This window comes from Myotis nattereri, assembly GCF_964212035.1.
Source record: "Myotis nattereri genome assembly, chromosome: 19".
Lineage (NCBI taxonomy): Eukaryota > Metazoa > Chordata > Mammalia > Chiroptera > Vespertilionidae > Myotis > Myotis nattereri.
In genome coordinates, this window is record NC_138095.1 from 9,107,837 (window position 1) to 9,118,909 (window position 11,073).

Consider the following 11,073-nt stretch of genomic DNA (forward strand, 5'->3'; position numbering starts at 1 on the left):
TTTTTTTGCTCTGTCCGGACCGCAACGCTGTAGCCAATTTAGATATGCTATAAATTTAAGAGGTTGCCATGGCCACCGCGCACCCATTGGCCGGCGGGCCCCCTACGTGCCGCGCCACGTCACCAAATCTGAATAAGGATGCGCGAATTAGGCGGCGGCCAGACAAAGATGAGGATCGGGACCGCTTGAAAGTGGGGGAAAGTGCCCGCGCCTCCGCCACCGGGGAAAGCCGCTCGGCAGCGCCGAGGCCAGCAGCCACCGAGACACCGGGGGGAGCGCGGAACCGGCGCTGGGGCGCGCGGCCCGCGGCATGAGGCTGTGAACGCCACCGCTCCCCACCCCGCCCCGGGCGGCCCAGCGCCAGGCCAGCGATCACCCAAGGATTTGACCGGCTGAGTCTTGGTCCGGACCGGACTCGCCCGGCAGCGGCCGAGAGGAGAGGCGGAGCGCAGCTGCGGGGCCGGGGGTGGGGGCCCGAGGGCCGGGGGCCCAGAGGGAGGGCAAGGCGGCCCGAGCCGCCCGGGGCGCGGGGCTATGATGGTGCACTGTGCCGGCTGCGAGCGGCCCATCCTCGACCGCTTCCTGCTGAACGTGCTGGACCGCGCGTGGCACATCAAATGCGTCCAGTGCTGCGAGTGCAAGACCAACCTCTCCGAGAAGTGCTTCTCGCGCGAGGGCAAGCTCTACTGCAAAAATGACTTCTTCAGGTAAGAGGCCCGCAGCCTGCGCGCCCGGCCTGCGCGCCCCGCGGGCGCCGGGGAAGGGGAAACCGCATCCCGGCTCAGCAGCCTAGAAGGGGCCGGCCACTGCTCCCCCTGTCCCTGGTCAAGGAAAGGGCCGCAGCCCCGGCGGAGCAAAACGGAAGGTGCCTCGCGGTTGCTCCTCCCTGCGGGCTGGGACCGGAGGTTCCCTGGGGGAGGAAGCTCTGACCAACTTACTCCCCGCCCGACCCTACCCCTTCCAGCGGCTGCAATTCCAGGGTGGAAGCGTCAGGCCCGAGTCTGAGAGAGGAAGGATTTTTGCAAAGTTCGGGGTGGCTGGAGGCTTCTCCCACCAGACAGACTGCATTTGCCAAGAGGCGGTCCTCCCCGCGGGCAGGCGGCCTCAGGGCCCTGCTGGACAAACAGCAGCTTCCCGGTGCCCAGGGGCTCGGCCAGGAGCGTTTCCTCCGAGTTTGGGGGATGGACCCTTTACCTTCTCATCCCCTCACCCCAACTCCATGAATATTCTCTCCCATGTTGAAAAGTACCAAGGAAATCCAAGCTGACAATCAGGACCTCCAGGGTCTAGTCCGGGGCCATGTCACCTCCCCTAGCCGCCCACCGGGGCCCTCAGGCGGGCTGGGAATGACCACTGCTCTGGGCCTCAGTTTCCCCAGCTGGGAAATGCCCAGGGGTGGCCTGGAAGGCTGTGGGTTTGCAGCAGCTCAGCCCTGCCTGCTTCCACCCGCCCTGGAGAGCGGCTTTGTGAGTGCGAATTCTGGCGCCCGGGCAAGGGGGCGTGATTAACACGGAGGAGCAAGCCTGCCCCCAGCCCCCAGCCCCAGCTGCTCAGCCTGGGGAATCTGAATAGGAGAAAATGTCAGCCTCGCCTTTACACGTGTAAACTCCCGGCCTGGAGAACCCAGTCCCTAATGCGGCGAGGCTTGCAAAGTGCCTAATGATTTTTGATAAGGTACATATGGCCAATTATGCGGCCGGATAAAGCCAAAAGTGACTTATGGCTTCTAATGCCCTCACTACATCAACGTCACCCAAATTCGCCGTTTAGAGGCCTGGGTGTGAGCAGATGTGGGGCCCAAAGTCCCGGCCCGCTCTCTCCCCAAGTCCCTGCACCTCTCCCACTCGGAGGAGGCTGGCCTTCTCCCCAGGCTCAAAAAAAGGATTTAGACCAGGAATTCCGGCACTGGGGGGCAGGGGGTGGGGTTTGAGCATTCCGAGTGCTGGCCAGGCAGGTGTTGGATTGCCTTCATTTTCCCGCTGCCTGCCAGGGTCAGAGATTTTGGGGGGATGGAGAATCAGTCCCTGCTTCTTGGGGTCCACTGGTCCCCCAGGCTCCTGACTAGCTGTGCTGCATCCCACAGTGGGACTGGGAAGCCCTAGGCGCTGGCAGTGCTGGGAAGGGGCAGAAGGCTCCCTCCTCTCTGCCTGGGTCCCGCTCAGGAGAAGGGCTCCCCGCCAATGGCTGGATCCCGCCAACCAGGCCAAAGGATCCAGGAGGCAAAGCCAAGAAGGGGTCCAAACCCTGCCTGCCTGGCTCAAAAGCCTTCCTAGCCTGGAGAGGCGAGTTCACCTTGAGCATCCCAGATGGATGTGGGGGTACAGGGAGCATCTTGGGGTGCTCTGGGTCCTCTGCTTGGCTGAAGGCTATGCCCATTGCTCTAAGCCCAGTGGAGTCCAAATAAACCTGAACGAGACATGGCGGTCCCAGCCCCAAGAACAGCCGGGAGCATTGGTCTCCTTCTTGTGCTCAGCCGGGAGCACAGCGGTGCGTCTCATTGGACAGAGAAGGAATGGAGGCTTCTCAGAAGCCGGGGAGGGTGGGAAGAGGTCGGGGGCTGGCGAGGATGGGCCATCAGGCTACCGGGTGACGAGCTGTGCTATGTCGGCAGGCGCTTTGGCACTAAGTGTGCGGGCTGTGCGCAAGGCATCTCGCCCAGCGACCTGGTGCGCAAGGCCCGCAGCAAAGTCTTCCACCTCAACTGCTTCACCTGCATGGTGTGCAACAAGCAGCTGTCCACGGGCGAGGAGCTCTACGTCATCGACGAGAACAAGTTCGTGTGCAAAGACGACTACCTGAGCTCGTCCAGCCTCAAGGAGGGCAGCCTCAACTCAGGTAGGGGCCTCGCTCCTCCGCCAGCCCGGCCCGCGCTCTCTGCACTGCTTCCTGGTGCTGCCCGGCCCGCACGGAGCTCTCGGCTCCCGGTCACCCAGCGGGCAGCTCTAGGGCGAGGCGGGCGAGGCGGGCGAGGCGGGCTGGGCGCTGGGAAGGGCGCAGCATGGGAACCAGGCCGACTGGACACCAGACCAGCCCTTCCCCTGCCCTCCGATTCGGGAGCCTTTTCCCAGGCGCCGCCTTCCCCATTTGGAACTGCGCGATTCCCTTCCGCTTCCTTTGAGCTCCTGGTCTTTTCTCCCTGCCCTGGGAGGACTCTAATCGGAAGGAGAGGAGGGAGCGGGGATCTGAGATCTGAGGCCCCGAGCGCACCCGGACCCTCCTCCAGGCCCCTCTCCAGAGGGCGCGCGTCCCCCTCGCCCAGCAATAGGCGAAAAGTGCTGAGAAGGCTGGAGAGGGGCCCTCCGAAGGCCCAGCCCCACCTGGACGGAGTGGGCGGGCCCGGGCCTGGGGGAGGGGCGGTCGCGGGGTTTGGGAGCGAACCCCGGGGGCTGGCGGCGGCCTCGGCCGGCTAGAACCGGCTCCCGATTGTGGCGGCCTCGGGCCGCTGCTCACGCTGCTGTCCCCTTCGCACTCCCTCCGCCGCAGTGTCATCCTGTACGGACCGCAGTTTGTCCCCGGACCTCCAGGACCCGCTCCAGGACGACCCCAAGGAGACGGACAACTCGACGTCGTCGGACAAGGAGACGGCCAACAACGAGAACGAGGAGCAGAACTCGGGCACCAAGCGGCGCGGCCCGCGCACCACCATCAAAGCCAAGCAGCTGGAGACGCTCAAGGCCGCCTTCGCCGCCACGCCCAAGCCCACGCGCCACATCCGGGAGCAGCTGGCGCAGGAGACCGGCCTCAACATGCGAGTCATCCAGGTGCGGCCCGGCCGGGTCACCTCCCACCTCCCCGAGCCCAGCCCTGGAGCTGGGAGGCTCGGAGGAGCCTCGCGCCCGCTCCGCGCCGAGTTCCGGTCCCGCGGCCCGCGGTGCGCTCCAGGCCGGGCCCGCGGGTCAAACCCGCAGCCCAAGTCACTGGTCACCTCCCCTCTGAGCCCCGCCCCTGCCCGTCCATGGAGGGTGCTAAGCCTCGCTGGGGACAGACCCCTCCCTTCCTCTTGTCCCCGGAGCAGAGGAGCAGGCGACCTTCCTTCCTCCCGGGCCTCCTCCCTGCGCCAAGGCCGGCGGGCAGACAGACCCACGGCCAGAATCCGGCTGGGAAGCCGAGGGGCCCAGACCAGAGCCAGGCCGGGCGGGCGGGAGGCCTTTATAAAGCCGTCAGGCCGCGGGCGGGCGAGGACGGGAAGCCCGAGTCTTTATGAGTCGCCCCAAGGGTCCGCCAAATCCTTCACCCTTGGCTGGTTCACCGAGGCCCCTCTCCACCCCTCCGGCCTAATCCCGCGCCCCCTCCCCCTCGCCTCAGGGTAGTCTTGGAGGCAGGAGGCGCTAGGACCCCGCAGGGGCGTCCGGGGCCAGGAGAGGATGCCTGCCACCAAGCTCACTGCCCCCTCCTCTGTCCCAGGTGTGGTTCCAGAACCGGCGGTCCAAAGAACGAAGGATGAAACAGCTAAGCGCACTGGGCGCCCGGAGACACGCCTTCTTTCGGAGTCCGAGGCGCATGCGTCCCCTGGGGGGCCGCTTGGACGAGTCTGAAATGTTGGGGTCCACACCATACACCTACTATGGAGGTAAGAGGCTGAGCTCAGGGCCGATACCCCAGCTCTTGGCTGCACCAGGGACTCCCCGCCCTCACCCCCCCTTCTATCGAACAGGACAATAAGGGACACACTTTAACAGACACACATCAATACATACACACTCGCCCACAGACACTTCCTGGATGCAAAATCAGGCACATGGTTCACGCACCGGTCCTGCAGCACAGATCGACACACCAGACCAGCTCGCCACACACCCACACAGGACACACTCCCTCGCACACACACTGGAGTTCAGAGACCTCCAGGACGCATGACTGCACACAGGATACTCCACCCCAGATACACAAACTGACAGACACACCTGGAGAGATCCCCTGGCTCACACACTTCCACTATCAGACCAAGTTGGACGCTTACAAATCCACATGCACCCTGCCCCACGGGATGCATAGCCTCCCCCTGCCCTTGCCTGGGCCTGGGGTACTTGGCACCAGCAGGAACCCGGGCACAGGAGGGCAGTGCGCTGGCGGTGGGGATGGAGGGATCAGGATTCATCCCGAAGCCTGCTCTCCAGCTTCCAATGTACTCACTGGGATTCTGTGGCCGCGGTCTGTCTGTGCACACAGCGGCTGGCACTGGTAGCCCGGATGCAGGCAGTTGCTCTGGGCAGGACTCAGGCCCACTCTCCAGACCCCAGCCACACCTGCGTTTAGTGGCAGCTGGGGGCTCAAGGACTGGGCCAACCCAGGTCTCAGCTCTCAGTTTTGGGGGCCTCAGGGGCGAGTAGCGTGAGTTTGCAAAGAGCAGTCCTGTGGCTGATGTTACCAGGCTCAGTGCTGGGTGAACTTTCCTCTTGGTCACCCCTCCTCCTCCTCCTTCCCTCTTTCTCTCCTCCGTTCCTTGTACTTGCTCCTGGGAGACCCATCCCAGCTCCCTGCCCACGCTTTCGGAGACTCCGGGCATTTCAGCACTTGCTCACCATCCTCCACTTCCCAAACCACCCCCACAGTTCTGGAGTCTCTGAATTTGGGGAGCCCCCAGGAGCGCCTATGCCTGATGGGTCTGCTCTGAGTGGCCCAGCATCACAGGCCTGCGGGGGTTGGGGGGCTAGTAGCTCAGTTTGGGGAGAGGCAACTTCTCTTAGAAAAGTGGTTTTGGTGGCAATAGAGGGTGCGGGCCGGGAACCCAGCCACGGGCAGACCCAGGAAGGACACCTTTTTGGCACATCCTCGGGCCTGGAAGGTTAGATCTTCCCTTCTGGCCAGGGTCCCCAGAAATTGTGGACAAAATTCGTGGCTTTTCGGGCGAGACTCTGTGATGGCAGGGCCCAGGTTGGGGGAGGGGGGCTGCAGACGCCCAGGACAGCCTGGATGGGGGACCTCTCCACCGAATTTTGCCTCCTTCCGCACAAAATCTCGGCGGCGCTAGGAGCTGGTGGGGCGGTCCCAGTCCGGAATGTTCCCTGCCTGGTAATTAACCAAGGGTCCCCCAGGACAGTGCACCCCACCCTGCCGCCTCCTTTAACTCCAGTCTGCTGGCTGGAGTGCGGCCTGGACACCCGGGCCCCTCTTCCCCGGAATGGGGGTGCCGGACCCCCGAGCCCCAGCGAGGCAGCCCGCCTAATCCGCGCTGGGAGATCCCGGCGGCGGCGACCGGCAGCGGGCGAGAAAGGAGCCGGGCGGCGGCCGGCGGCTCCCCGTGGGAGCGCGGACAAAGCCCCAGCTGCGGCTTTTGTGCCCTTTCAGACGGCGTTTGTCCCAATTACCGCCGGCCCGGCCGCCATATGGGCGGAGGCGGCGCGCTCCGCGCGGGGCCGTGGCCCTCGCAGGCCGGCCCGCTCGCAGCGGGGCCCCTGCCGCTCCCCAATCCTGTCCCTTAGGGACCCCAAATTCGCGCTTCCAAGCTTTCGCTTCAGTTTCGGGGAGAATAGAATGGGTGCTTCTTTAAAAAAGTAATTGGCGAGCGCTTTAGCTGTTGCGTAAACCATCTCCGAGCCGAGCCGAGCCGAGCCGAGCCCCCAGACACCTCCGTTTGGACTGATTTCGCTGTTTGGAGAGGGAAGGGGTGTCAGGGGGCCTCCGAAACTCGCCCGGGGACTGAGACCCCGAGACTGAGCAGGGGTGTGCAGACTCCGGCCCTGGGCTGGTTTTCCCGCCGCACAAAGCGGGTTATTGTGGCCAGGGCGGGGCTACGGGGCGCTCCTTTCTGGGGTTCCACACCCATTCCCTCAGGGGCTGGCCTGGGGGGCGGGGGCAGGCTCTGGAAGAATCAGGGAGGGGCTCTGAGAGACTTCGTGGGGCTGGGGCAGGCCTGTGACCTGGGTCCCGTGTCTCCTGACTTTGTGGGCAAAACGCACACGCGTGCCTGTTTCTGGAGAGAGAGGGCTCCCCGCTCCCACCTGCTGGCGTCCCGGCCGCCCTCCCTGAGCCTGGGTGCCCACGGAGTCCTCCCCGGCTCCCCGGCTCCCCGGCGCTGGGCTCGCTTTCTGGGCTCCAGGCGGGTGGGCGCAGGGCTGGCCGCCAGAGGCGCAGAGCCGACGGGCAGGGCGCTGAACCCACCCTGGCTCCCGCACCCAGGTTTCCGCACCCCCGGCCCAGCCCCCTGCCCTCCACCGACGCCCCAGACGCCCAGGTCCGACTCCTCCGGCGCATTGTGCGCTCCGGTCGCTGCATCCCGCCTGCGCCTCCCCGGCGCTCAGCCTCGGTCCCGGGCTTCCCCTCGGACACATCGCACCGCCTCTCGCGGTCTCGGGGCGTCTGTCTCCAGGACCTTCCGCCTCGTTCCCGGTGTCCGCGGGGCCTTTCACGTGCGCCTCTAGCCGCGGCCTCTCCTCCCTCCTGGACGATCGGTGTCAGCGCCCTCCCTCTCTCTCTCCCGCTCTCGGCGCGGGCGCGCCATCCCGGGGTCTCTGCCTTGGGGACTCGCAGGCCCCTCTCCTGTCCCCTTTCACTCCGTCCGTCCGTCCTCCGCTGACCTCTCACGGCCCCAGTCTCTCTCTCTCTCTCTCTCTCTCTCTCTCTCTCTCTCTCTCTCTCTCTCCAACTCTAAGCCCCTCTCCGCCGCCTCTCCATCTGTCAGGGAACTCGGGACTGGAGTCGCGTCCCGCGCGCTGCCCTTCGCCTCCGAGCCTCTGCGGCGGCCCCTCCGTCTCTCCCCGCCGGTCCTTGCCTCTCCCCGCCTCTCCCCCCAGCCGGGCCCCTGGGTCCGCGTCGCGCCGCTTGGGGCCGCCCTCTCCCTCGGTCTCCGAAGGCCTCCCCCCGGGTCAGTGTCGCGCTGCCCACCCCCCCACGTTCATGTCCCCTCCCGGCGCCCCCAAACCCCTACCCCCGACCCCGCCCGCCTCCCATCTCTCACCCGTCTCTCCGACCCCCGCAGACTACCAAGGCGACTACTACGCGCCCGGAGGCAACTACGACTTCTTCGCGCACGGCCCGCCGTCGCAGGCGCAGTCCCCCGCCGACTCCAGCTTCCTGGCCGCCTCGGGGCCCGGCTCGACGCCGCTGGGCGCGCTGGAGCCGCCGCTGGCCGGGCCGCACGCCGCCGACAACCCCCGGTTCACCGACATGATCTCGCACCCGGACACGCCGAGCCCCGAGCCGGGCCTGCCGGGCGCGCTGCACCCCCTGCCCGGCGAGGTGTTCAGCGGGGGGCCCAGCCCGCCCTTCCCCATGAGCGGCGCCGGCGGCTACAGCGGACCCCTGTCGCACCCCAACCCCGAGCTCAACGAGGCCGCCGTGTGGTAAGGCCGCCGGGACGGGCCGCCCCCCGGACGGACGCAGCGTCCCCGAAACCAAAACGCCCCTGTGGGCTCGCTCAGGGGTTCCCTCCGGGTCCGCATTCGACGCGCAGCGGCCGCCGGGCTGGGCGCGCGGAGGGGGAGCGCCCCCGCCGCCACCCGCGGGCTCCCCGGGACCCCCGCCTCCGCCCGCGCTCCCCTGGCAGCCGCGAGCGATTTCTCGGGACCCAAGTCAGCCCTGCAGGGTCAGGAGACCCGCAGCGCGCGCTGGACCCGGCCCCACCCCCACCCCGTGGACCCCGAGAGGGCGGAGGCCACGGGGCGGGGGCGTGTCCCTCCCGCTGCCATCGGAGTGGCAGTTTTGTCATCTGATTCCTCACTCTGCTTTCCCCGTCTTTCCAACAAGAGGATAAGGAAGGGAGAGAGGTTGGAGGGGGAGAGAGGAAAGGGAGCGAAAGGAGGAAGAGGAGAGATGGACGGAGCGCGCGCCAGCCGGGGAGGGAAGACGGAGAGAAAGCGAGAAACGCGCTGGACTGGGGCGCCGCTGGGAGACACAGCCGCTTGCGCGTTCGCGCCCCCTGGTGGCCAGTCTTAAGGCTCAAGGTCAGCTTTTCCAGGGAGGCGGGGTGGCCGGACCGCCGCCAGCCCTGGGCCAGGCGCCCCCCTCCTTCCTGGACCGTTATGTTGAGCCCCAGGGGCCAGGCCAGACTCGCCCACTCGCCCACCCTGCTCTCCCCGCGGGCGCGGCGCCAAGATTTCTGGGCTCTGGCCCACAGACCCTCTCCCTGCCCGGGGGCTGGAGGCTGGGTCGTCAGGATGTACAGTATTATACTTTTTTGGAAGTTGGACGCTTCTAGTTTCCTTATTTTGTATAAAGAAGAAACAAATAAAGTATGTTTTTGTGTTTACTGTTTATTTATTGTACTCTAGTTATCTGGGGCCGGACATTTTTATATTTTTAAGAGGAGGGTGGGCAGAGTGAGGGAGGGGAAGCAGAAAGAGGTTTACCTAAAAAACAATAAAACACAAAAAAAGAACACAAAAAATCAACTTTTCTAAAAAGAAATATTAATAAAAAATTCTTTTTTGCCCTCAGTGCGACGTGTTTTTCTTTCTTTTTTTCTTTATTATTATTATTTCGTCTGTCTGTATAGTCACTCCGAATAAATGGAATTACTCTTTGCTGGCTCTTGTTTCTGACATCACGCAGACTCGGTGGGTCCAAAGACTTCTCCTTGTCTGAAAGGGGAGTTTTTACGGTAACTATCGGGTCGTGGAAGTGGCTGCCTTTTCTGTTGTTGTATTTTCCAGCCACTTGCGCCAGGCACAGTGCCTCCCGGTGCTGTATGTAATACCCCAATCTCACACAAACCCGCCGGGCACAGAGTGAGCCTCAACAATATTGATGAATGAATGGATGTCTGATTTGTTTGTCCCAGTATGTCAAAAAGACTCTGGCTTCCATCCTAATTATGCCCCCATGCGATTCCAGGTGCCAAAACAAACAAACAAATAAACAAAATATACCGGCCTGGTAAGCCCGCCCTGTTATCTGCAAGGCTGTATTAAGACAGACGTCCCCCCCCCCCCACCCCCAGGCGAGGCTGTGTGCTCGAGGCTGTGTGCTCTGCCATTCTCACCCCGCAGGGCAGCGTGCTGTGTCCCCTATGGGCCTGCGGGAAAGGGGCCGGATGAGGGTGGAAGGCCTGAGGCCACGGCCTTGAGACAAGCCCCTCCTTCTTTGCCTCAGTTCCCCACTTACAAAAGGGATTGGGAAAAGCGCTCCCTACGTTCCCTGCCAACTTCAGACTCTGCAGACGAAGATAAAAATCAACGGGAGGGTGCCCTGCATGTGGACCCTTTCACACGAGCTTGGGTGGGGGTCTTGCCCACTTAGGGTAGCGGGGGAGGGAAGGGGGTGGGGAGATGGGGAGAAGTGGACCCCGTGGGATGCGTGCGTGCGTGCTCAGAGCCCTACGCCTGCTTTTCTTCTCCGCGGGCTCCCCGAGAACAACGCAAGTCAGCCTGGCTTTCTCCTTCCTTCCTTCCCTCGCTGCGCCTTTGTCTGTCTGACACATGCGACTTGCTTATTGTGGGAAATTTACAAGTTTCAGGTAAACAAAAGGAAGAAAATGGAATCACCCCGGATCTCAAACACTGTGGCATGTAGCAGATGCACCTCCTCCCAGACTTTTTTTTTTTCATTTTAAAACAAGAGATTGTACGTGTACACACACACACACACACACACACACACACACACACACACACCAGGCATACACACACACACACACACACCAGGCATACATACACACCAGGCACACACACACACCAGGCATACACACACACACACACACACACACACCAGGCATACACACACACCAGGCACACACACACACCAGGCATACACACACACACACACCAGGCGCACACACACACACACACACCAGGCACACACACACACACACACACCAGGCATACACACACACACACACACACACACACCAGGCATACACACACACCAGGCATACACACACACACACACACACACACACCAGGCATACACACACACACACCAGGCACACACACACACACCAGGCATACACACACACACACACACACACACACACGGCCTGTAGGTGCCCGCCGCATGCCCACAGCATCAGCCTGAGAGAAATGGGGGTGGGGGAAGTTTCACTCTCATGTCAGGGGACACTTGAGGGAGGGCATCAGGTCTCAGAGGGTGGCCCCAGAAACCAGGTTTCAGAAGGATGCTCACCTCTGGGGTCATGTA

The 11,073-nt window shown here is 63.7% G+C and overlaps 1 protein-coding gene across 1 annotated transcript; it reads left to right on the top strand.

The window, feature by feature from the left end:
• Window positions 1–534: 534 nt before the first annotated feature.
• Window positions 535–8,286, top strand: LHX5 (LIM homeobox 5; the record flags this gene model as incomplete). The annotated part of the gene is made up of 5 exons (XM_081114185.1): window positions 535–707; window positions 2,612–2,835; window positions 3,484–3,761; window positions 4,405–4,570; window positions 7,919–8,286. The coding sequence occupies 5 exons, from the start codon at window positions 535–537 to the stop codon at window positions 8,284–8,286; spliced, it is 1,209 nt and encodes a 402-aa protein (XP_080970311.1).
• Window positions 8,287–11,073: the final 2,787 nt, after the last annotated feature.